Source organism: Prionailurus bengalensis, chromosome B4, assembly GCF_016509475.1.
Source record: "Prionailurus bengalensis isolate Pbe53 chromosome B4, Fcat_Pben_1.1_paternal_pri, whole genome shotgun sequence".
In the NCBI taxonomy this organism is placed as follows: Eukaryota; Metazoa; Chordata; class Mammalia; order Carnivora; family Felidae; genus Prionailurus; species Prionailurus bengalensis.
In genome coordinates, this window is record NC_057358.1 from 60,678,788 (window position 1) to 60,705,402 (window position 26,615).

General features: G+C 40.4%; 2 protein-coding genes across 25 annotated transcripts in view; both read left to right on the forward strand.

Moving 5' to 3' along the window:
• The window catches only part of PPFIBP1 (PPFIA binding protein 1), a 176,425-nt gene extending 154,520 nt beyond the window's left edge, over positions 1 to 21,905 (forward strand). For 16 of the 24 annotated variants that reach the window (XM_043561653.1, XM_043561660.1, XM_043561661.1 and 13 more), the window contains 15 exons: positions 1,675 to 1,735; positions 2,111 to 2,140; positions 5,341 to 5,512; positions 6,000 to 6,032; positions 8,133 to 8,283; positions 8,564 to 8,692; positions 10,193 to 10,343; positions 11,039 to 11,150; positions 11,288 to 11,376; positions 14,405 to 14,527; positions 15,313 to 15,438; positions 16,044 to 16,232; positions 18,250 to 18,429; positions 19,625 to 19,690; positions 20,073 to 21,905. In XM_043561653.1, the coding sequence (XP_043417588.1) occupies positions 1,675 to 1,735; positions 2,111 to 2,140; positions 5,341 to 5,512; positions 6,000 to 6,032; positions 8,133 to 8,283; positions 8,564 to 8,692; positions 10,193 to 10,343; positions 11,039 to 11,150; positions 11,288 to 11,376; positions 14,405 to 14,527; positions 15,313 to 15,438; positions 16,044 to 16,232; positions 18,250 to 18,429; positions 19,625 to 19,690; positions 20,073 to 20,159 (1,699 nt within the window). In that variant the 3' untranslated portion in view covers positions 20,160 to 21,905. The remainder of the gene's footprint in view (positions 1 to 1,674; positions 1,736 to 2,110; positions 2,141 to 5,340; positions 5,513 to 5,999; positions 6,033 to 8,132; positions 8,284 to 8,563; positions 8,693 to 10,192; positions 10,344 to 11,038; positions 11,151 to 11,287; positions 11,377 to 14,404; positions 14,528 to 15,312; positions 15,439 to 16,043; positions 16,233 to 18,249; positions 18,430 to 19,624; positions 19,691 to 20,072) is intronic. The other 8 variants (XM_043561665.1, XM_043561657.1, XM_043561666.1 and 5 more) reach the window with 1 other exon arrangement.
• Positions 21,906 to 22,598: 693 nt separating this feature from the next.
• On the forward strand, positions 22,599 to 23,309 carry REP15 (RAB15 effector protein). The gene has a single exon (XM_043561672.1). It carries the CDS (start codon positions 22,599 to 22,601, stop codon positions 23,307 to 23,309), a length of 711 nt encoding a protein of 236 aa, XP_043417607.1.
• The last annotated feature ends 3,306 nt before the right edge of the window (positions 23,310 to 26,615 follow it).

Genomic DNA, 26,615 nt, shown 5'->3' on the forward strand with positions numbered 1-26,615 from the left:
TTTTTATATTATTTTGTTTCCCTTCCCTTATGTGAATCTGTTTTGTCTCTTAAAATCCTCATATGAGTGAAGTCATATGATTTTTGTCTTTCTCTGACTAATTTCACTTAGCATAATACCCTCCAGTTCCATCCATGTACTTGCAAATGGCAAGATTTCATTCTTTTTGATTGCTGAGTAATGCTCCATTGTATATATATACCACATCTTCTTTATCCATTCATCCATCGATGGACATTTGGGCTCTTTCCATACCTTGGCTATTGTTGATAGTGCTGCTATAAACATGGGGTGCATGTGTCCCTTCGAAACAGCACACCTGTATCCCTTGGATAAATGTCTAGTAGTGCAATTGCTGGATCGTAGGGTAGTTCTATTTTTAGTTTTTTGAAGAACCTCCATACTGTTTTCCAGAGTGGCTGCACCAGCTTGCATTCCCATGGTAGTCAGCACTTCTAGCAACTTATTTACATGTAAATATATGAGAATTGCCTTTTAATTTTTTTTTTTTTGTTTATTTATTTTTGAGAGAGAGAGAGAGACAGAGTGCAAGTGGGGGAGGGGCAGAGAGAGAGGGAGACACAGAATTTGAAGCAGGCTCCAGGCTCTGAGCTGTCAGCACAGAGCCTGATGTGGGGTTCAAAGCCACGAACCGCAAAATCATGACCTGAGCTGATGTCAGATGCTTAACCAACTGAGCCACCCAGGTGCTCCCAATTTTTTTAATTTTTTTTTTAGTCTTTATTTTTGAGAGAGAGAGCACTAGCAGGGGAGGGCAGAGAGACAGAGAGGGAGACACAGAATCCGAAGCAGGCTCCAGGCTCTGAGCTGTCAGCACAAAGCCTGACGCAGGGCTTGAACCCACCAACCACAGGATCGTGACCTGAGCCGAAGTCGGATGCTTAACCGACTGAGCCATCCAGGTGCCCCGAGAATTGCCTTTTAAAAGGTTCTTTGTATGTTTATATTATTTTGCCTCTTAGAGGAAAGATGTTGCTTTTTTCTATCTCTTTTTTAAGCTGGTCACATATTCCTGCCTTCAAAATCTGAGCAAGACCAGCTCTATATAATTGAATGCTACTTACGTGAAAGAAAGTCTCTGGATGTTTACAGGGTCACTTTGCCTTTACTAGGATAGCAAATAAATTACTGTGGGCAGCAATGGGGATTTTTCTATTATGCCTTGATCATAACTATAAAATGAAGTGCTTTGTCAGATTCAGAAAATTGATTCCTTTGTGAACTGAATTGTAACGCTTTGGCTTTGGTCCTTTATTTTAATTACAAGGATTATATATAAATAGTATGTGAGTATTTTAAAAGTTTCTGGTGTAAATGTATACAGGCAAAGGATGCACCACTAGTCCATGGAAAACACTGTTTCACTTTCAAATATTGACATCACAGGGATAGTCCTATGTGTTTTTCCAGCTATCCTACCATGTGCAGGACATTTAGAGTTATTGGCAGGACAGTTAACCACCTCTGCTTTTAAAAGAACGAAATGTTATAATTTAGTTAAGCACATAAGTGACTGCCTGAATCCAGAGTTTCTTTTATTACCAGGATTCAACCCACACACAATTTTAGTTTCTTTCCAAGGTATTCTACTTAGAAACAGTGGCACCAGAGGCACTTATTATCAATCCTTATTACTATTGTTGTTATTTTTAGAACTTCGAGTCTGCAAAAGTCCAGCAGCCTGGGCAATCTGAAGAAAGAGTCATCAGATGGGGTTGGTTCTGTTTGTTTGTTTGTTTGTTTGTTTGTTTTCTCTTGGTTATCCTGAGAAGAAAATCTTCAGGGTTCTTCATATTTTCCATTTTGCAGATAAAACTCTTTTAAGAAGAGCTCGTAGTTTCTCTAATGAAAAATTATTAGATATCACTGTTAATGGTGAATATTAAGAAATATGAATATGAAGGATTGAAAGTAGTATATAAAACAAAAAAATGAAGACTTTAATAAACCATTACTGAAAATAAATGAAACTGAAATTGTATAGCTTTGAAGTAGATGTAAATTTAATTTATGGAATTGTATGTGACACATTCTCAACATATAAGGGATTCCTGTAACAACCTTAAAATATTGTTGTTGTTTTGAACAGGATACAGAGTCTGTCCAGAAGCCTTCAGAGGTAATTTTTATGTCTAGATTATAATACAAATATGTTTGAGACTTCTAATACCTGTGATTGCTTAAATGCCTCCAAAAAACCAAAACTTAGAATCTCTAAAACATGTTAAATGAAAGAAGCCAGACACAAAAGATCACACATGAAATGATTCCACTTACGTGAATTATCCAGAATAGATAAACCCATAGAGACAGAACACAGATTGGTGGTTGCCAGAGATGGAGAGAGAGGAAGGGAAGCTGCTTAATGGGTAAGGGGTTTTATTGAGAATGATGGAAATGCTGTGGAACTAGGTGGATAATGGTTACACAACACTGTGATTGTACTAAATGCCATCGAACTGTTCAATTCAGAGTAGTTACTTTTTATATTTCACCTCAATAAACTGTTGTAAAAAACAAACCAAAAAACCCCAAACACTCAAATCAGGCTGTTGATGTTCTTAATGGTCATACTTTGACTTCCTTAGACCTCACAAAAAGTCCTTCTTAGATCACCAGTCTTAGACCAGCCATTCATTTACTATAGCCACTGTCTGTTTACAGCAAACATTTTGGTGGGTTTTTTTGTTGTTGTTGGTTTGGTTTTTGTTTTTTGTTTTTTAAAGACATTATCAACAGGGGCTCTGGTTCTTCTTTCCTCTGATTTTTAATCATCAACTTTGTAAAGGGTAGAGAGGCTACTGGTTCTGGTAGAGAGGCTACTTCCAAGTGCACTCTCTTGACTGTTGGCTCTTAATGCCTTGAGCCATAATGTAGGTATCATTGATGAGACACAGACAGTCTCTACAGCTGTGATTACAGTCATTCTCTGTCCTTTTTGTCTTTCCAGTTCAATAAATTATTAAGTGATTTTGACATCAGTAATGACACAGATAGAATCACTGAATTGTAGCACCTACAAACTTGTAGTTACGATGAGCAGTAGATATGGAGAATAAAATCACCACCTTAAAGCCTGTGTCCCCTCTTCCCTTTCTCCACCTCTGCAATAAAAGAAACAAAGGGCAAGAGATTTTAGAGAAATGAAAACATGCAAACAAAAGCATCTTTGTTTGGATAATACTACAACAATATAATAGATCATATTTCTGTAACTGCATATTCAAATAACCAGAAAGCTCAAAAATAAACAGTAATTTTTTTATTTAAAAATTTTTAAGTTTATTTATTTTGAAAGACAGCATGAGTAGGGGAGGGAGGAGGGAGGAAGGGAGGGAGGGAGGGAGGGAGAGGGGGAGAGAGAGAGAGAGAGAGAGAGAGAGAGAGAGAATCCCAAGCAGGCTCTGCACTGTCAGCACAGAGCCAAATGTGGGGCTTAAACTCACAAAACAGTGAGATCATGATCTGAGCCAAAACTGAGAGTCAGATGCTTGACTGACTGAGCCACCCAGGTGCCCCAAAAATAAACAGTACTTAAAGTATAACTTAATAGTTAGATTATGGGGCGCTTGGGTGGCTCAGTAAGTTAAGCATCCGACTTTGGCTCAGGTCATGATCTCACAGTTTGTGAGTTTGAGCCCCGTGTCGGGCTCTGTTCTGTCAGCTGGGAGCCTGGAGCTTCCTTCGGATTCTGTGTCTCCTTCTCTCTATGCCCCTCCCTCACTTGTGTTCTGTCTCTCTCTGTCTCTCAAAAATAAATGTGAAAAAAAAATTTTTTTTTAAATAGATTACTAAGCAGGCTCAGTTGGTTAAGTATCTGACTCTTAGTTTCAGCTCAGGTCATGATCTCACAGTTCCTGGGATCAAGCCCCATGTCAGGCTCTGCACTGACAACATGGAACCTGCTTGAGATTCTCTCTCTCTGCCCCTCCCCCACTCACGCTGTCTCTGTTTCTCTCTCTCTGCCTGCCCCATTCACATGAACTCTCTCTCAAAATAAATTAAAAAAAATAATACAAGTATAACTTAATTACAGTTCTTCACAAATACCTTGAAATATTGTGGACAGCCCAAGTGGCTTCTAAATCAAGGAAGAAAAATTTAATTATAGCAAGTTTAGTTTTGATGTTAAGTATATCTGCATAGTCTTCGAAAATTAGTCATCCGTGTTTGGTAACTTGCAGGCAAGATATGAATATATTCCAGAACACCACTTAAAAAAAATATTTAACAGTCACTGATGGTGTCTTCATTTTATTATTAATTCTTTGAGAAGAGGGGCACCTGGGTGGCTCAGTCGGTTGAGCGACTGACTTCAGCTCAGGTCATGATCTCACGGTTTGTGAGTTTGAGCCCCGCATCAGGCTCTGCTGACAGCTCAGAGCCTGGAGCCTGTTTCAGATTCTGTGTCTCCCTCTCTCTCTGCCCCTCCCCCACTCATGCTCTGTCTGTCTGTCTCTCTCTCTCTCTCTCTCCCTCTCTCAGAAATAAATAAACATTAAAAAAAATTTTTTTAATATTTAACAGTCACTGATTGTGTCTTCATTTTATTATTAATTCTTTGAGAAGAATATTTAAAATAACTAGAGTAGAATCTCTTTATACTGCTGGTGTAGAAGTGGGGTTAATGCCTGCTTTGTAGAGTGATTATATTATATTGGGCTTCTACTGATGCAGTTATATTGCAAAGACTGAACTGTGTTATAGCCAAATATGTGTCATAATTGTTAGAAAAATAAGTAACCTACTGGTGTTCTGGTTATGTAATATCTTATTTCCATGTCCTTGAGGGGAATGAGGCAAATAAAAATTGAGAATTTTTTTTACAGTGTTGTTTTTTTTTTTAATTTTTTAAAATGTTTATTCATTTTGGAGAGAGAGGGAGAGAGAGCGTGCATGTGCGAGCAGGAAAGGGCAGAGAGAGAGGGAGACACAGAACTCGAAGCAGGCTCCAGGCTCCATGCGGTTAGCACAGAGGCTTGAACTCACAAACTGTGAGGTCATGATCTAAGCCAAAGTCAGACACTCAACTGACTGAGCCACTTAGGCGCCCCCAAATTTTAGGATTTCTATACCTTAAATATTTCAAGTCCTAAGCACGTGAGTGATGACCATGTTTTTGTTGCTGCCATAGCTGTTGTTTTCTTAAGTAGCTTTCAGCATTGACCTTTTAAACTTATAATATTTGTAATCAATCTGTTAGTTCCATCATTCTTCAAAATAAAGTCAAATATGTCAAATATCAGGTGTTGCACCCGGCATGTGCTAATAATTATGCAAGTTAGTGCTGTGTTACATTTATTATTACTTCTCTCTCAGGATAAAACTCCGGCAGAAAGCAGCCCATTTGGAAGCCTCCCTCCAAAAGCTCCAGGACATGATACCTCCATGGATGACAACCCCTTTGGCACTCGAAAAGCCAGATCTTCCTTTGGGCGTGGCTTTTTTAAAATAAAAAGTAACAAGAGGACAGCAAGTGCCCCCAACTTGGGTATGTGTGGCCAAAATGCCTTTGCTTTAATTCTTTCAGAATGAGGAAAAGATCGATCTCTTCCCTTGTTCATCTATTTGTGTGTTTTTCTCTTTCTCAGAAATGAAGGTGAATGACTTGGGGGAAAAGTTAGCAAAAAAAAAAAAAAAGGCTTCCATCAGTTGAATTCAGTGGTAAAGATAGTTCTGGGTAGGCTCTCACCCTGCTCTCCTTGTTGGAGCATAAACGTAGAGGAAAGACCAAAAACCCTGATGCCCTCTGACCTCATTGTAAACAGCTTCTCATCTGTTTTGAAAGTGGGTAGATTAACCCCATATTGAAACTGCTAATGGAGTCTGCAACGTTGGAAGCACAGTGTGGTGCTTGCCTTTCCTCCCACTATGTGTATTTTGTGAGTAGGAGTTTGATCCGTGTTTCATTTTGCCATTCTCCTGTGTTCTCTCCATTGGGCTGCGTGTGATTGTGTGCGTTGTTGGGATATCTGAAGATCGTAAACGAAGTGCCAGTGCACCCACCTTAGGTATCGTACCCCTGCATGCCAGCCTTTGCCAGTGCTGTCCTCCAAACTGAGCTAATCCTTGCCCTGGGCATCTGTGATCTCTAGAAAGCGAGCTGGCAGCAATCAGGAAATGTAGTCCTTTACTCCAGAGAGTTCCTTCCACCTCCTGCTGAAAATTAGGACTCTCTGTAGAGCCTATGCTTCCAAGCCTAAATGCTGTTTTAACCCATGCTAATGACACCTCGCGAGGGGCTCTGGGGGGACCTGGAAGTGCACACAGCACCCCTCGGAGACCAGGGCAGGACTATCCTGCATCATAAATTCCAGCCTTTTCACCCTTCGAGTGCACACTGTCTCACACTAACTCCCAGGTCCCAGCAGTACCTTCTTCTCCATGTTTACGTTATCCCCAGAGAGAAATGTTTTCAACCAAATAGAGAAGTCTGTAGAAGATGTTGAAAATGGTCATCTCAGACTTACTTCATTCGGGGGACATCATTCCGACATTGATTGCTTTGAAGATGGAGGTGACGTTTAGTGACACCCAAAGGAGCTCTATGTGATATCCGAGGAGTCACCCCCAAAGTGATTTAAGGAGAGGGTAGGCTCAGTAGGGAAAAAGCATCCTCAAGACAAAAAATAAGAATAGGATGCTTCTTAAATGAGGGTGAGTTAGGCAACATTTTCAGGCATGCCAGTACCCATGATGGCTTTAGGGTTTCAAAGGCTCCTTTGGATTTTGGTTTTATTATCTTGCGTAGGTACCCACATGCCTCTTCATGTGGGTCAGTAAAGGTAACCTCTCTCTTTGTAGTCTTACATTTCTAGGATAAACATGGGATAAAATCCAGACAACTATTTTCAAATTTTTTTGCATCTTTCTCAGAAGAGCCGAGTACTGCTTATTATAACCTATAATCACAGCTGTGCTTCATAGAAAAGTCAATCTCTGCAACTTTTTATCTTGCTGAAACATCGTTCCTGTGATTTGTGTACAATTTTTACTTTCCTGAAAAAGCATACAGTCTCACATTGAGGAAACAGTACCCCTTGTGTTTGCTAGTGTGGGATCATCCATGAAGGGACAGCTGAATGAATTAAGCTAGTTAATGCTCAGAAACTGAGGAGTAGCAAATTTGGATGTTATTCTTTCAAGGCAGAATCAACAGGCACTGATTTTATATCTAAAGAAAAATTTATGCCTATCAGTTCATTCTTTTCTCAGAACATAACAAGAGATAAATAGGAATACATCTCTTGCAAAAAGAATTGATGGAAATTGGTAACTGAGATTTGATGTAAATGGCAAAGGAGAGGAGGGAGTGAAAAGACTATGACAAAGAGTTTGGACTGGAGTAAGAGGGAGAATATTAATTAGTATTAAGGAAATATTTAAAAAGCAAATTTAAGAGAAGACTCAGGAAAATTGCATGGTTTGTTGAGTTCAAGATGTCCCTGGCACACCAAATTGGGAGTATCCATAGATGTTCATATACTGAGCCTGGGGAGAGAGATTAGGTCCACAGGTTTTGATACCAGCTGCTTATATATGAGGGAAGCCATCATTTAGTGCTGAGCGTGGAGTGGGTGAGCTTGTCTAGAGATCCTACTGAGGGGACGTAGAGCAGAATCTTGGAGTGAAAGAGGAAGAGAAAACAGGTGCTACAGCAAAGAAGAAACTATCAGATGGCAGATTTGGGAGAGTGTCGTAACAAGAAGATGAAGGAGATGGTGATGTTGAAGAATGTAGGAGGGAGTCCACAGTACCAAGTGCTTTGCGAAGATTGAGAATGATTTCATTATTCAATCACTCGAGGAAAGATTATTGCAATCCTCTCATACCTTTGAATCTCAAAGAGGCTCTCACTTGTAAGTTAATCTATACACAATATCATACAAAATATTCTACATACTGTTAATTTATACAGAACAGCCAACAGAGCAAAACATACATCTGTGTTCCATTTTTAGTATTTGTAGGGTGCTATTTGTAAACCACTGATGAAAGAACAACAGAAGAAGAATGTATAACAGTTGCTAAAACCAAAAAGGTTAATAACATTTAGTCACATTCATTCCATACTTAAAGCTCATTGAGTTTGTATTCTGTTCTTGGAATAGCTGAAACAGAGAAGGAGACAGCTGAGCACCTAGATCTTGCTGGTGTATCTTCCCGGCCAAAAGATGCGCCGGGAAGTAGTCCCTTCCAGATATCTCCGCCATCGCCAGATTCCAAAAAGAAATCCAGAGGTATCATGAAACTCTTTGGAAAGTAAGTAACAGAGCACACAAATGGAGTGGGCTTTGTATTATACGTTGCTCAAACGTAGGAGTAAATGGAAAATTGGCGGGAAAGAAGTGTGAAACTTTAAGTCTTTTGTGTTCCCTTTATGGAAGGAAGATTGTGATCTGGCATTCATTAACTCATTGGGTCTCAGTTAACGTTGAAATCCAAGTATCTGTTCCGACCATACATAAGCAATGTTCTGATTAAAGTCTAAGGTCTCTTCAGGTCTCATACAAGGCAACGTGGTATTGTGTCTTCTGTTCAGACTTAGGAGAAGTCAGTCAACTACATTCAACCCAGATGACATGTCTGAGCCTGAATTCAAAAGAGGAGGAACAAGGGCAACCGCAGGGCCGCGACTGGGTTGGTCTCGAGATTTGGGACAGTCTAACAGGTGAGAACAGCCGAATGAATGAACTTTTTACATGTCTACTTAAGTGTCATGGCCGTGAACACCTGCGATGTTAGTATTGTCCCTGGGTTGGATGGTGGAATCCATTGCTTACTGTTGTGCCTAGTGAAAGGGTCCATCATCTTTATAGGGCTGTGCCATTTGGCATTGGTTGGTGAAAATCATGCAGAAGATGGGGGGCTCTGTGAGCTAGGGGAGGGACCAGCGCTAAAGTGTCAGCAACGTCTCGGTTGGAATGATTTTTGGACTTAAATTTGACAGAGAAAATAATTACTGTAAGTACTCTAAAGCACAACTCTGGAGAGATGGGATAGCATAGTCGTTAAGTTCTGGACTGTTTGGATCTGATTTCTGGCCTTACCACTTCCTATAACCTGGGTCACCTTGAGCAACTACTTCCATGCTCTGTGCCCTTGTTTCCATGGTGTTAATTAGTACATTCCCCAAAAGGTAATTGAGTTTATATGCATTAAGTATCTGGCAAATGGTAACTGTTCAAGCAACATTAGTGACTAATGGATTCTGTGAAGCACCTAAAGATGTAAATTCTATCAGAATTACTAAATTTATCAGGACCTTGTGATGTTTTCTCTGTTAAGACTCTGTTAACTTTTCCTTCACTCTTATCCCAGTTTAGGGCCGGTTTGAGATTACTACACTGACCTACTAAGAATAAAGAGGGTGGGGTTGGCAAACATCTAGTACAAATCATTGATACTAAATCTTTTGAATGTGATAATGGGCTAGAAACCCTTTAAACATGGTCCCTCCCACTCACACAGAAGACTGGACACAAGTTTCATCAAGGAGGAAACTCTGGCTTTCTTCAAATACTGGAGTCTCGTTTGCCATATGTTCTCTTTGTACACAGTAGAGGACTTCCTTGTGCTTTAAAAAAAAAAAAAAAAGTCTTGTTTACTTACACATTTTTTTTTCAAAGAGGAATGCACTATGTGTCAAAGTAAAAAACAAAAAAACCCAGAACTTTGCTTTGATTACATTTTTCTTTTGTTGTTGTTTACATTTTTCTATACTCAGTGATGGCATATTGCTCTCTTCCCATTGGTTACCACCTGGAGAGAAACCGTAATTCTGCTAAAGTTAACTCAAGTTAGACTTGATTTCTTTCAGTCTAACCTAGTGTTTTCTGTTTTGGAATTCAGTCTTCAAGCAACATTGATTGAAACTAGCACAGTGACTTGACTTGTTCTTTCCACTTGGTTTTCTTCCATATGACACGTTCTTGCACAATCATATTGAATCTTTTGTAGTTACATTTGAAATAAAAACCATGGTCTTATGAGGTAACTTTTAACTACAGTGCCATTTCCTCTTCCAAATATGTTCTGAAACTTTCCATGGTCAAATGGGTACCACCAGGGAATTCCCATGTCAATTCGATATATAGTTGTTTAGTCTTGATGATAAGTCACAGGGTTGGCCTCTGAATTGTTTTTCATGCAGTTGTTCCTTTTCCTACAGTGACTTGGACATGCCATTTGCCAAATGGACCAAGGAACAAGTTTGCAATTGGCTTGTGGAACAAGGCTTGGGGTCCTACCTGAATTCTGGAAAGCATTGGATTGCATCTGGCCAAACACTTTTGCAGGCTTCTCAACAAGATCTAGAGAAGGTGACTACTTCTCTGTTTGTTTAGACAATGGATACTGAGAAAGAGACTATGAATGTAGGATTTCTAGAAAGGGGAGTGGGTGGAGCCAGTCAGTACTCTTGAAAACATTTATGTTTTCTGCCTCACACTCTTTTTTTTTCTTTATTTCATGGACTTAACAAGAAGTACCTGGTCTTAATGGTTCTTTATGAAACATGTAAGCCACTGGGCATTTTAACGAGAAATAGTTGTATAGACATAATAATAAACCTTAAGCTCATATTTCTCAAAATCATTCTGTGGCTTAGCATGGGCCCCACTTCTCAATGTGTAACATATGCAATTCAGCTTTACATTAAGGGGGAAAGAAAAGGAGCCTTACATCTTATGTCTAATTATTTAACATTTCTTCCTAATTATTTAACATTTAGTACAAAAACAGTAGAATTTTTCTTTTGTGTGCTATAATCCCAGTCTTGCGAAGGAAGGAGCCTAGTAGGGAGTATAGCATGCCACTAAACTAATTGTAGTGGTCTTGGCTTTCTAGAGGGCTTTTGTTCAGCAACATGTCACTAGCCTGAGTTAGTACACTGATTTAATGTGATTGTTGACTCTTTAACACTAGCTTCCCTTGGGGAGAATTTGCATTTTTTGCCAGTGGTATCCAGCCCATATTGACAGAATTGTAAAGCTGGTGTTTCTGTTTATTATTTCAGGAACTTGGAATTAAGCATTCACTTCATCGAAAGAAACTCCAGCTGGCACTGCAAGCCCTGGGATCCGAAGAAGAAACCAATCACGGAAAGCTGGATTTCAACTGGGTCACTCGTAAGAGGGTTCATTCATTTATGAATGAATGAATGAACGAACAAACGAATGAATGAAAAAGTAAAGCTGCTTTTTCTTTTTAATCATAAGTACAGGTGTTCTGTGCCTCACTAACAACACTGCTTTCTCTCCTTTAGGGTGGTTGGATGATATCGGTCTCCCCCAGTACAAGACGCAGTTTGATGAAGGACGAGTAGATGGTCGAATGCTCCATTACATGACTGTTGTAAGTGATTTACTCCCAGTTTTTTTTTGGAGGTGGGTAGAGGTAAAATTGTTTTTCTCTGAGAAACACAGAAATAGAGTGAGTAAAATACATTGTTTTCAAAATGATTCCACCAGGGTTTGAAGGTGTTGCCTTAACTTGAGAAGAGCAGTAATATTTTCTGTTAAGTTGAAGTTGTAGGATTTGATGATTGCAACACCACTGGGAGATTTGAAACTCTGATTTAAGCTATGTGAAACCTAATCTAAACTAAGCTGTCCATGGGGAACCTGGGTGGCTCAGTCAGTCAAGTGTCCAACTCTGGATTTCTGCTCAGGTCATGATCTCACGGTTTGTGAGATCAAGCACCATGTTGGGCTCTGTGCTGACAACACAGAGCCTGCTTGGTATTCTCTATCTCCTCTCTCTCTCTCTCTCTCTCTCTCTCTCTCTCTCTCTCTCTTCCTCTCAAAATAAATAAATAAACTTTAAAAAAATAACTAAGCTGTCCAGAAAGTTGATTTTGTATATATTCAACGATGTACAATTGAGGTGCACACTTTGCATAAATGTTCTAGTATGTGAATTATATGTAATAAAGATGTTTAAAAACTAGGATGTAGAGTTTTGAAGCCCTGGCAATTTCTGAGTTACACATGCCTATATGCAGTATCCACTCAGAAGAGACCGTCCTTCTGACCTGACACCTACAGAGACTTGTCTTCTCTCCTCCCTTCCACTTTTGAGACTATTACCTGAAACTTGCTTCCTTTTCCACTTCAGCTCCATTTGACTAGGGCAGGAGTTACCAGGGTAAAGAAGAAGTAGGGTGAGGTAGACCACCTCTGATTCCTTCATTATTGCTTCTTATTTTTAGCCTTCCATCCAAGAGGTGGAAGGACTTGTCCCTACTTTACAACAGTGGGGAGAGACAGATTCCAGGAGAACCTATTCTAGATTCCATAGGACTATTAGTGTACTATTACATTAGATGCTTTTATTTAAAGGGCCTTTTGTCAGCTGGGCTCTGGAACCATCTACCATAGTATCTTCTTTAAATAAGTTGAAATTTTCAAACACCAATTTTTTCAGGATCAAATTTGAGGTTCATCTGATGGGCTTTGTTTTCTTCTGTGTCATTGAACCCAAGTCCATACCTTGGTGGGCACGTAACGTATACCTGCTTGAAATAACACCCAACATACCAAGCACTCTCTTGCAAGCACTGTACTCATATTAATACTCAAGTCTCAGCAGAACTTGAGTTAGCACTCTTCTTGTCCCCAGGTTTTAGACGAGGGAGTGAAAGAACTGAGAAATTGAGTAACTTAGCCAGCTTTCCACAGCTAGAAAGTGGTAGAAAGTCACAGAGCATTTGAACCTAAGCTTTTTCCAGATTTCTGCTCTTAATGCTCAGCCTATAACAAATTTAGTAAATTCTTGCCTGCCCGTCTAGATATAGGTTTGTTCCTGCAGGAATGCGAGCAGATTCAGGCTTAAAATCACAAAGGAAGTGCATATAACTTTTGTGGCTATAAAAGAATATATTATCTTAGAAAATTTGACCCCAGGAGTTCTAAGTCACAAAAAATCTGTTTTTAATATGGTACCCTGGGTTGGATCCTGGTACGGAGAAACGACGTAGTGGAAAAACTGGTGAAATTTGAATGAAGTCTTCAGTTTAGTTATCATTTTTTATAATCTATGTTAACTCCTTCATTTTGATGACTATGTCATGGTTATAAAAGTTGTTAATGTAAGGGGAAGCTGAACCAAGGGTATATGGGACTTTGCTCTGCTTTGATAACTCTTCGGTAAATCTAAAATTACTTAAAAATGAAAGCTCTTTTTAAATCTAAAAAAGTCTGGTTTGATTTAAAAGAAAATAGCCCCTACTTTTAAAATCCCTTAAGCTAAAATAATTAGCCTTGTATTTACATTTCAATCATTATGCATTAAAATTTTTTTTTAATCTGGTACTTTAATTAGTTGAAAATAGCCCACCTGGGAATGTTTTGAATGGGTGTCTCACTCTTAGATTAAAATATGTGAAATGCCCTTTCTAACTTACCATAAGGCATTGCCTTTAAGAAATTTATCCAGAAAATTTTCAGGGAAAAAATGTTTGCTCAGTTAGTAGCCTTAAGAATTTTAACTGATTGTCTAATATTTTTATTTAAAAACTATTTCTGTAATAGATCTGCCTCCCCTTCCAACCCTCCCCCCCCCCCCCCCCCCCAAGAAGCATGCTATCAGTAAGGTGTGCCTAAAATGGATGTTATTCTTGTTTTATTTTCTGGGTGTGTTTGGAAGTAGACTGGTGCTTATCTTGACACTGCCCTCCACATCACCTTCTGAAGTAATTTGTTTTGGTGTGATTGGTATGTTTGAAACATTCCCAGTAACCACAGACTGGCAAAAGGTACCCTTTCCAGGAACTCGTGGTGCTCTATGTGGCTACTTACAACTTCTTCTTTTTAACTCTCACCAAAACCTTTGCATTGATCAACATAAAGTTTCCAAAATTATTCACAGCATCTGCTGGTTAAAGCATAATAATCCAGAACTAGAGATTTTTTGAAGCTGGGGGAATAGTATAGCAGAGACATTCCTCTGGTTTTCTCTAAAACGGTGATGTGCCTTAGCTCAGAAAACCAAGCTGTGATCGTCAGTGAACATCATGTGCTCTTAACACATCACTTCAAAGAGGATCACTTTTTGCAGTGACCCAGCAGGTGCTTTTCAAAAATGTTCTTCAGAGCTGTGGGGTCCCATGGTCCTATCTCAGAATGTCTGGAAGAGAGAGAAACAGGTAGAAGTTGGCTTCTGTTGGAACATTAATTTTTTTTTCTTTTTAATGGGGTCCTGGAGAGGATTTTGTTTGGAACAGGAAAAAAGGTTTTGTTACTAAATAAAAGGTTTGAAAACACTGACAAGCACTGGAGGCATTTTGGTTAGGGGGCTTTTCTACTTTTGCTCAGGTTTTCTGAGATTTCCCTAAGAAGACCCTTAGAGCTCAGCGAGTTCCTCTTTTTGTTCTTTTTTGCAGGATGACTTACTGTCTTTGAAGGTTGTGAGTGTGCTGCACCATCTCAGTATCAAAAGGGCTATTCAGGTCCTGAGGATCAATAACTTTGAACCAAACTGTCTGCGGAGGCGGCCATCTGATGAGGTAGCACCTGGGGTTCAGATTTATTATACAGCCTGCACTTTCCATGCGTGAGACTGTGTGTGTGTGTGTGTGTGTGTGTGTGTGTGTGTGTGCGCAGAGCAAACACCCATTTCTTTGTGGAGTCTGCAGGAGAAGCTTCTGGTTTCCACAGAGCTTCCAATCCAACCTCATTACCTTCTGGGGCTTTGTTTTCCTACCTTCCTTCCATTCCCCCCATGACAGCTCCACCTGTGTAACTAAAACACAAAGATTGGTTAATTACCCTTCCTCCTTTTCTTGGGTGTATTTTTCTGCTTCCTTAAGCCACAGAGTTAAATATCACTACAAAGACTTGGTTTTCTTGAGGCGCCTGAGTGGCTCAGTTGGTTGTGTCCAACTCTTCAACTCTTGATTTCGGCTCAGGTCATCATGTCACAGGTCATGAGTTCGAGGCCCATGTTAGGCTGTGTGTTGATAGCGTGGAGCCTACCTGGTACTCTCTCTCCCTCTCTGTCTCCCTCTCTCTCTGCCCTTGCTCCCCCCAAAATAAATAAATACACTAAGAACAAAAAAAAAAGGCTCGCTTTCCCTAAAGCACTGCTTTATTAGTTTGTAAAAAAGCTTGAAACCATAACATGGATGCCTTAAAACAAAATTCAGACCAGTAAATACCTTTTCACTCTTTCTGTAAACACTTAGTGGGACATCAAGTAACTGCTCTTTGCAGCAGACTTTTTAGAATTTGAAGTTTTAATGTTTGGATTCCCATCGTCAATGACTGAAGCTCTTGGTATTTGTTCTCATAGAGTAGCATCACCCCGTCAGAGGTTCAGCAGTGGACCAACCATCGTGTGATGGAGTGGCTGCGCTCCGTGGACTTGGCAGAATATGCCCCCAATCTCAGAGGCAGTGGTGTTCATGGTGGGCTCATGGTAAAACTCTCTTTTAATTTAAAAATTGACTTCTTAGCATGTTGTTTCCATTAGTCTCATGAGTAGGATATTATCAGTTTGCTTGTCATACCCTAGAGTCACCTAACCGAACCTTCTGGTACCATTTCTAGTGAGTCTTTACTTTCTGAGCATTTTTTCCCATGGTTTTTCTTTATGTCATATAACTCTAGACCAGATTTAAACCTGTTTCTCATTTATTGTCTCTTATGTTGGGTAAGAGACACTGGCCACTGGCCCTCATATGATCATGTTTTGAAACACCTACAAACATACAGATTGTATTTCTGCACGTTGATGTTGTGCAAGGAGCTGGCTTCCAAAGGCATCCCAGAGACCACTTCAGAGAGCTAGAAGCCCTAACTTTGCTACTTCCTGGATGTCAGGACCAGCTCTACTTCTCACTAGCTTAGGCAAGATAAAGAAAAGGTGTGTGGCTTGAAGATCGAGGTTCATACTCGGTCTGTCTCACTGGGTAGTTGAGGGGTCATTGGTGATAACTAAATGAAAGAGCTTTGCAAATTATAAAGCACAGGGCAGACGTACATGGTTTGTGGTGCCTTAAACAATCTTAATGTTTCTTCTAGGTTCTAGAACCTCGTTTTAATGTAGAAACAATGGCTCAGTTATTGAATATCCCACCAAGTAAGACCCTCTTGCGAAGACATTTGGCCACTCATTTCAACCTTCTGATCGGTGCTGAGGCCCAGCACCAAAAGCGTGATGCCATGGAGTTACCAGATTATGTACTTCTAACAGCCACTGCCAAAGTGAAGGTTGGTCCGAGCTTGTGCCTTCTAATAATTGCTTAAAGCAAAAACTAAAGCGGGGGATAAGTTTTTACCCATCTGGGTCAGGCATTTTTGTGGGGTTTGTAAAGTTTTGTGGATGAATTGATAGTCCGTCATTTTTTTTTTTAATTTTTATTTTAAAGTTTATTTCTTTTGAGAAAGAGAGAAAGAGCACAAGTGGGGGAGGGTCAGAGAAAAGTAGAGACAGCACCCCAAGCAGGCTCTCCAACATCAGTGCAGAGCCTGATGCAGGACTTGAACTCACGAACTGTGAGACTACGACCTGAGCTGAGATCATGAGTCAGATGCTTAACTGACTGCACCACCCAGGTGCCCCTGATAGTGCATCCATTTTTTAGAGTAAGTAAGAAAATGCATTTTTGAAAGTTTCTTTTTGGGGGCTTCTTTACTCAAATCATTTATTTTATTAATGTTAACAGTAACGAAGAGTATGATGTTGGCATGCAGTCAGTACATTGCGAACACAGAGAGTTTGCAACTTGGGCTCAACTATCGATTGCAGTTGTTCTGTGGATAAATCCATTCTAAGAGGAGGATTTCTTCTCACACAGATTCAGCTTGTCTGGCTTACAGTTGGCCAGCCTTGAAAGTTAGAAAAAGATACTTAAGAAATGATTCAAGGTAGACCAGCAGAGAATGACTCTTTCCAGATTGACCCAGATTCATGGGTCATACCAAATTCAGATTACTTTTTCTTCTTTTAAATCATTTCTCAGTGGGCGGCACCTGGGTGGCTTAGTCGGTTGAGTGTCCAACTTCTACTTAGGTCATGATCTCACGGTCTGTGGGTTCAAGCCCCATGTCAGGCTCTGTGCCGACAGCTCAGCCTGCTTAAGATTCTGTGTCTCCCTCTCTCTCTGTCTCTCCCCCACTTGCACTTTGCCTCTCTCTCTCAAAAAATAAAGATTTTTTTTAAAAATTAAAAAAAAAAATCATTTCTCTGTGCACTCTTCTGTCCGTTATCTCAACCAACTTAATGTGGAGGTAGGGTTTATCAGCTTCTCCACAAATATGTACCAAGTTCTTTATGTACATACATATAATGTTTTGTTGTTGTTGTTGTTGTTGTTTATTACCTCCTCTACCTTCCTGACACTTTCTCTTCAGCTCCTTTTCTCCCTTAAAAGATGTACTGGATTTGAAACGTCTAAGAGATTCTGTGGTACCTAAATTCTCAGTATCATGGGGCACCTGGGTGGCTCAGTCGGTTAGGCGTCTGACTCTTGATCTCTGCTCAGGTCATGATCTCACAAACTGTGAGATCGAGCCCTGCTTTGGGCTCTGCGTTGACAGCATGGCGCCTGCTTGGAGTTCTTTCTCTCCCTCTCTCTCTCTTGCTGCCCCTCCCCTGCATGCACTCCCTCTCTCCGTCTCTCCGTCTCTCTGTCTCTCTCTCTCTCTCTCTCTCAAAATAAATAAAATAAACATTATGAAAAGAAAATTCTCAGCATCAGCCTGATCACCATCTGCTTATGGAATTTCTCTTCCAAGTATCACTGGAAGTTCTGTCTCCAAATGAGCGAGGATTCTTCTAACAGCCACCAATCCTGTTACGGAAGCATAACAGGCGTCTATGATAATCATAGCTTCCCCGAAAAAAAAATACAAGTCAGGTCCATTTTCTTGTGCTCATTTTAGATGGGAAAACCTTGCAAAATTGGATTCATCTCTGAGATATCTCATTGCATGAAGTCCTGTTTAATCAAAACCAAGGCTCTTGACGTTTTTGACTTTTCACAGTGACTACCCAGCTAATTGGTATGAATGAGGAGAACAAGCTTAGTCTTCTGAGCTTCATAATAAGGATTAGTTATCATACTTGGGTGCGTCAGTCATACACCCAGGATGCTTTTATGTTTGTTACACCAATGGAATCATCCGACTGATTTTCTCTGTAGTTGGAATGCATAATTACGCACGTTATTGATCTTTTGCCACATGAATTTTATGAAATCCCTGTATGTTTGCTCTTCTTTTAAAGCCAAAGAAACTGACCTTCAGCAATTTTGGGAATCTGAGAAAGAAGAAACAGGAAGATGGGGAAGAATATGTTTGTCCAATGGAATTGGGACAGGCATCGGGAAGTACATGCAAGAAAGGATTTAAACCTGGTTTGGACATGCGCCTGTATGATGAAGATGAGTTAGACCGGTTAGAGCAGGTAAATGCAACACTGTATACGAAAGTTCCTCCAGCATTGAAACACTAAAATGGAAACTTCATGCACTATGTCTACTAATCAGTTTTTCCTCAAACACCATAAAATAAAGATAATGATAAGGTAATAGTCAACAACTTCCAGATTGCTTACTATGTTTCAGGCACTCTCCTGAGCACATAACATATATTAACTTTCATGGTGACCCTAAAACCTACAGAGCATGGTTATCCTCATTCTAGAGAGAAGGAAACCGAGGCACAGATTCAGTAACTTACCCAAGATAGAAGAGCTGCTAGAAGAACTGGGATTCCAACTTGCCAGGCCAGCTCCAAAGCCTGAGCTATTCACCTATGTTATATTGTCTCTGTGTTAAGGAAATCTGTGTGTTAAATCAAGTCAGAAATACACAGCTGTTAGCCTTTTCAGTATGAAGTCATGGATTTGAATACTACCCTTTCAACACCAATCCTTTGGTGTCATTGTCAACATCAGAGCATTGCACTATATGTGGTAGTCTTGTTTCATCTAGTATTTAATGTCTGGTTACAGTAACGAAAGGAGGTTTCATCAGAAGTGTTCTGTTGTGGGGCACCTGGGTGGCTCGGTCGGTGAAGCATCTGACTCTTGATTTCTTTCTTTTTTCCTTTGTTTTTTAGTATTTATTTATTTTTAGGAGAGCACAAGCAGGGGAGGGGCAGAGAGAGGGAGGGGGACAGAGGATCTGAAGTGGGCTCTGAGCTGACAGGCTGACAGCAGCGGCCCAATATGGGGCTCGAACTCACGAACCGCAAGATCATGACCTGAGCTGAGGTCAGACACTCAACTGACTGAGGCACCCAGGTGCCCCTGACTCTTGATTTCTGCTTGGGTCATGATCTCACAGTTGGTAGGATTGAGCCCCACATCGGGCTTTGCGCTGGGGGCATGGGGCCTGATTAGAATTCTTTCTCTCTCTCTCTCTCTCTCTCTCTCTGCCCCTCCCCCTTCTCCCTCCCTCCCTCTCTCTGTCCCCCTTGTCCTCCTTCCCTCTCTCTTCTCTCAAAATAAATAAACATTTTAAAAAAAGAGAGAAGTGTTCTGTTGCACCCATCCCATTCAGTGTCACTCACGTTATTCTTAGACTTTTGCTCACTTTGCTGTGCTTTCTTTGAAATTGTGCAAATGAGGAGGTCATGTTATGGTATGTTCTTTGCAGATGGAAGATTCAGAAGGGACAGTGAGACAGATAGGTGCGTTCTCTGAAGGCATCAACAATCTAACGGTAAGTCTATAAAATGAGTTTAAAATGTTAATTCTCCAAGATATGTTTAAAAATAATCCCAAAGGGGGCGCCTGGGTGGCTCAGTCGGTTAAGCGGCCGACTTCGGCTCAGGTCATGATCTCGCAGTCCGTGAGTTCGAGCCCCGCGTCGGGCTCTGTGCTGACAGCTCAGAGCCTGGAGCCTGCTTCTGGTTCTGTGTCTCCCTCTCTCTCTGACCCTCCCCCATTCATGCTCTGTCTCTCTCTGTCTCAAAAATTAAATAAACGTTAAAAAAAAAAATTAAAAAAAAAATAACCCCAAAGGACTACATGTTTCATGGAGGATGTGTAGTTCTGAGCTCGTGGCTCCCAGTGTGTGTGACCCCCGTCTCCTTGTTTCCCAGCACATGTTAAAGGAGGACGACATGTTCAGAGACTTCGCCGCCCGTTCCCCCAGTGCCAGCATCACCGACGAGGACTCCAACGTTTAAACCACGGCTCTCAAATGAGCATCAGGAGCCCCTTGCCTTTTCTCCACCTTCTTTCTCAAACACTCACAGAACACATAACAAGCAGCAGATTGTTTACTGTCTATTATTCCAACTTCTCATGTGGAAGTGGAAACCGAAAGCAGGGGGTATGTGCCCGTTCTGAAGACGCCACGAAAAAGGAGACACTGGTGAATGAGACGATAATTGTTTTTCTTCTATTTAATGTACAAATCTGTGATATATTATATTTAAAGTATTGCATTTAATATGAGTGTTTTACCGTCGTGTTGCCATTCCCCTTCACGGTATGCAGGATGTGGGAAGCAGGAAGCAGTCTGTGAATGACTCTGTCACGTCTGCGTCCGTCCGTGTGACAGCACCACAGCCATCAAAGCACAGCATCGTCTGCTTTCAAAATCAATAGGTGGAATTTCTTTAAGCATTCAGTGTGCCCGCTAAGTGCCAGCCACACCTCCCCTTGCCTCCCGTGGTCCTTTTTTATATATTTTTTAAAATATGTGTACATATTTAGTACATAGAAAATAGAACTTTTATCTTGTGACATAAGGCAGATGGTGAAAAGCAAACACAGCGATCAGAATTTTCATGGACCAGCTGGTTTCATGGAAAGGTTGGGATGATCTTTCCTTCTCCACAACTGAATTGTAATGCTGTTGATCATTCCAACCAAATTAGTATATCTGAAATACCCCTCCCTTGATGATACATCACAAAATTGTTGAAGAATTAAGAAGTTCAACCTTAATCTTGGATCCTTTTACCTCCAAAGGAAGAACTCAAGAGACATTTAAATACTCTTAACTCGAATGCATTCAGGAGTTCCCCCAAAATGTAGACATAGAAATGATTTCTGAAGAAACCAAAACAAAACAAAAACCTTTACAGTATTAAAGCTTCTTATTTTCCTCTTTGCTAAATAGTTCATTACATCAAAACACTAACTGTCTACCTTATGTTATTGAACGTACATTTCTCAGGCTATCAATAAATGAGATTTTTTTTTTTTAAGAAGCTGAATATTTGGACATTTTGTCCCAGGATTCAATAATTCTGAGGCTACAACATGAGTTTTATAATGGCTGTATTGCGATATGAAAATGTAGTTCATGTTTGTTGATCGCACAGGGCCCAAATATCATTTATCAAGAAATGACTGTTTATCACTTTTTAAGGGGTATTAGAAAAATTATTCTGTGTTTTATTCACTACTACATCACTTCTCCTAATAGCCAACCTGGGAAAGACAGGTTTTCACAAACGGGCACAGGGGGAGCAGTTCCATATACGCCAGTGGACGTGCTTATAAATTCTGTTTGAATGTCGGTTGTGTGATCTCGCAAACTATTAGCAAGTTATCAAGCTTTTCAACAAAGGCCTGTCGAACTAAATTGCTGTTTATTCATTACTAAAATGATTTGATGCTAATAATAATCTTTTGCTCCCCACTAGTCGTTTGGTAACTGTATTGGACTCCTTACATATTAGTGTTTTATTTTAATGCAAACATCTGTCACCATTTGAAAAACAGTTTCTTATCCAAACCTGGTTAACACAATACCAGGAGACTGTTATAGATGCCAAATATTCTTTATTCAGGACAGTGTAACATAACTGATGATATGTGATAAAGTTCAGATTTTTTTGACGATATATATTTTATTTACGAAATGTACACTGCTGGTATTGCCATATGAAAAGAAATAAAGTCAATTGATGATTGCCTCATTTTTGTTGTCTGTGACTTTATTTTCCTTTGTTCAGAATACCCACAGGGCTTTATTTCTGGTGTAGAGAACAGTGACACAAATGCTTTATAATTCACAAACTCCCATACGTTTATTGAGGTGAGGCTTATAGCACGTATCAACAGGTAGAAATGTGAGGACTCAGAGGAATTTCTGTATGAAAGGAAACAGGCTGCTGGGCTGGGGGTGGTGGTGAGGAATCACGGCAGAGGGGTTATCGGAAAAGCAAAGGGAAAGGACTCACCAGCAAAGTTGAAGACATTAGTTGTATGGAAGGAGGTGTATGGTTCTTTAAAAAACTGAATGCTACTTTTAAGTAAAATCTGAAAAGTGGAAACCTGTCTTGGAAGAGATTGCCAAATATTAAAAGTTGAGTGACTAGAACTAGAGAGGAACAGATGTTTTTGGTGAAGGTTAGTTATCTCTCACTTAATAAGCCAGCAGGAATCTGTATGAATACAACACGCCTCATTGGCAAACAGGGAGACCTAACGTGTTTGCTTAGTTGTGTGTAGATACGCTTAGCTACCCCACATAAATGTGGAGTCGGAAAACTGGGCCCACGTTAACAGATGTGACTTCGTTGTAAGATTTTGAATCTGGAAAAGAAGTCACTCTGAATGAGGATCATACGTGTGACCTTCGGAAGCAGTCTTGATGGGTTGCAGAGAACATGGGGCAAAAACCATCACAACAGTTGGCTCTGAAAGACGGCACAGAGGTTTTCAGCGTCGGTGAGGTTGTCAGTGAGGCGATAGTCCATGCGGCTGAGAAACTGAAGGACTATCTTGGATTTGAAGATCCTCTGAGCAACCTGTGCCCAGCTTCAAACACTCTGAATGAGATCTTCTTAATCCACTTTGTCACCTTCTGCCAAGAAAAGGGAGTTGATGAGTGGCTCACCACCACCAAGATGTCCAAGCACCAAGCCGTACTGTTTGGGGTAGACTGGATTTGGACCTTCTGGGGATCCGATAAGCAAATAAGGCTGCAGCTGGCAGTGCAGACTCTGCAGATGTCTACTCTTCCTCCTGTGGTTTCTAAGCCTGGCGACTTCTCACATCCAGAACCCGGGCCAGAGGAGCCTTCCAGGAAGAGAAGTAGATTCGATAAGCTGGAAGATTTCTGTAACTTGATAGGAGAGGATTGCCTGGGCCTGTTTATCATCTTTGGTGTGCCAGGAAAGCCCAAAGACATCAGAGGAGTTGTCCTGGACAGTGTCAAAAGTGAGACAGTGAGGAGCCATCTGCCAGGAGCAAAGGCCGTGGCGCAATTTGTCCGGGAAACTGAAGACTGTGTCTCCATCAGAGAGCTGCTTGGAAACTGTCTGAGTAAGAAAGATGGGCTGAGAGAGGTGGGCAAGGTTTATATTAGCATCCTCTGAACTGGATGTGCACAATCAGACTGGCCTGTAAGGCAAAAAGAAAAAATATTCTAATAGGCAAGCTCACACACTTGCATCATCCCAGCATGGGATATGTTTTTTTTTTTTTTTACACCCACCCTCCATTGAATGAAAATGATCACCTGGGTCAAAAAATATGTCATGACTACAGAGAGGGAAAAACCCTGCCTACATTGCAGGGAAAAGTTACAATTTCCTTTATTCAATTATAAAAATGGGAGGAGGGGATAATAAAGTCACCCTTAAAGTTTGATTTGCTTAAAAAATGCGTGTTTAGGGGCGCCTGGGTGGCGCAGTCTGTTAAGCGTCCGACTTCAGCCAGGTCACGATCTCGCGGTCCGGGAGTTCGAGCCCCGCGTCAGGCTCTGGGCTGATGGCTCAGAGCCTGGAGCCTGTTTGCGATTCTGTGTCTCCCTCTCTCTCTGCCCCTCCCCTGTTCATGCTCTCTCTCTGTCCCAAAAAAAATAAATAAACGTTGAAAAAAAAATTTTAAAAAAATGCGTGTTTATTATAATAAGTCTAGAACTTGAAAGTAAAATATATTTTTACTGCTGCGGGTGGAAGGTGGCTGGGGTGAGGTGGTGCCATGCAGTCTCATGGACTACAGAACAGGTTTAATTACATTTACAATACCAGTTTCATTCCAGGACTCCTAGGCAAAACCTCATTCCCCTTTCTTCCCCTAAGCTCTGCCTTTGCTCCCAGCTCATCCCCAGCTGCTTTCTCTGTGCACAGAGGATCTTGGTGGGATTCACTTTGGCACTCACTTGAGTGTCAGCTTTTTCTAGGATTTAAACACAGTGACCCCTATAGCAATCCCTTGTAATGATGATTAACATTTGTTTAGTATTTGCAGTAAGTAAAGTGTATTCGCTTATAAAAACCATCTTTGCTTAAAAGCCTGGGTAGAATTCTAGTACTTTAAGGGAGGAAAACTAACAGAAGCAAAAAAAAATGCTTAAAAGTGAAAATGAAAGATTCACTCACATGACTGGTAAATGATTATATGTTAGGCCCTGTCCTGCGCCTTTCCAATCCAGTAGTAAAAAGAACAAAGTCCCTACTCTTGGGCAGTCTCTCTTTTAATGGTGGAAGACTATCCATAAACAAATATATGTGTATATACTTAAAATGCAGCTTAAAAAAGTATATCGGGTGTTATGTGAAAATAAAGCGTGGATAAAGGGATCGAGGGTGAGGACGTGCTACTTTATATGGGGTGGGTAAGGGAGACCTCTGAGAAGGGGGTAATTGACCAGAGGTCTCAATGAAGAGGGAAAGCATCAGAGCAGATAAATCTGGGAAAGAATGTTCTAGGCTTAGCTGTAAAGGCAAAGGGCTAAAACAGGAGTGGAGTTGATGTGATTGAAGCACATACTTGTAAGGACTTGATTTTATTCTGAGTGATAAAGGGAGAGAAATGCCTTGATCTGCTTTACAATTCAAAACCCTCACTTGATTGCTGGCTGGAGACTAGATTGTGGGGAGGAAAGAGTGAAAGCACAGCCCAGGGAGCAGCTAGGAAGCTATTATAATAAGAGGGAAAAGGATCAAAGTGGTACAGGAGGAGGGATGAAAAGGTCAGATCTAGGAATAGTTGAAGGTAAAGCTTATAGCGTTTGCTGATGATTGGATGAAGAATATGAAATGCATCACAATTAGAATGCTGTCTTTCCAAATTTCTTAAATATTATGGATGTATGCAAAGGAAGAAATAAAGCCATGCACTTTGTGCCTGGAAGGTTAGAATACCCAATTAATGTTTCCTTGGCATATAGTGACCCCTATCTGTAGCAATGCGGTGTAGAGTAAGCTATCAAGAAACTAGTTAGTATAGTAAAAACAACCTTCAGCTTGAAATCAGATGTAGGTTTGAGTTGAATTATCTAAAGAGCAGAGTCTGGTGACTTAACTCTTTGCTTTCTTATTTGTAAATGGGACTTACTTCAACTAATACAAAGGAGACAATGCTTGTGACGACATTTTCTATACTAAATTGTGAGCTGATGAAAATGTCGAAGACTCTAATAATACAAATTATAAATATTCATGTTCTAAACAGCTGGAAGATATAAGTCAAAGGCTTACCATGTCTTTTTTAAAAATTTTACTTACTTACTTTTAAGTTTATTTACTTTGAGACAGAGATAGTGGGGGAGGGGCTGAGAGAGAGGGGACAGAGAGAATTCCAAGCAGGCACTGCACTGTTAATGCAGAGCCTGACATGGGGCTCGAACCCATGAACCGTGAGATCATGAGTGAAACTTTCCCTGATTTAAGATAGTACATTTTTTTAAAAATGTGTATTTTGCTGTAAAAAGGGACAGAAGTATACAAAGTTAAGGCTTCAGGAATCGCACCTCCTCTTTCCACATCTATTCCCTCCAGTTTGCTGTTACTTTACAGAACATGTACTGCATATTAAAAATATTTTACACTTTGGGGCGCCTGGGTGGCGCAGTCGGTTAAGCGTCCAACTTCAGCCAGGTCACGATCTCGCGGTCCCCGAGTTCAAGCCCCGCATCAGGCTCTGGGCTGATGGCTCAGAGACTGGAGCCTGTTTCCGATTCTGTGTGTCTCCCTCTCTCTGCCCCTCCCCTGTTCATGCTCTGTCTCTCTCTGTCCCAAAAATAAATAAACGTTGAAAAAAAAATTTTTACACAAATGGAATTATATGATCCATAACCTGCATTTTTTAAAACAACTATATACTTTGGACAATACTCCATGCTAAACAATTTATACCCACTCAGTCCTCTTTAAGGCTGACATCAGTGATTTTCAATCCTGCCTATATATTAGATTCACTTGGGAAACTTAAAAGCAAAACCAAAAACCCAATGCATTTCAGAGTGAGGGCCTAGACAAGTTTTCTTAAATGTCTTGAGGTAATTATAATGTGCAGTCAGGATTAGGTTTCCACGTGTGCAAGTAGCACTCTGTGTTGTATGTATATACCTTAAAATATTTAAGCAATATTATTTTGGTGGATATTTAGATTTCAAGGTCCATTCACATACCTGGATATTGTCTATTAACCATGCTTGTAAGTAAACATTCTCCGTTCACTCACTTTTTAGAAAGCTGATGGTTTTGACCAAAAGCTCTCTGACAGAAAGTCATCGGATTAATCTATGGTTTAAATATAATAACCCATTATCAAAAACCTTAATATTTAAAATTATTCCACATGGGACTGGCTGCATAATTTGTGGAGCCCCGTATGAACTGAAAATGTGTGGCCCTTTGTTTTAAAATTGTCAATAATTTCAGGGCACCTGGGTG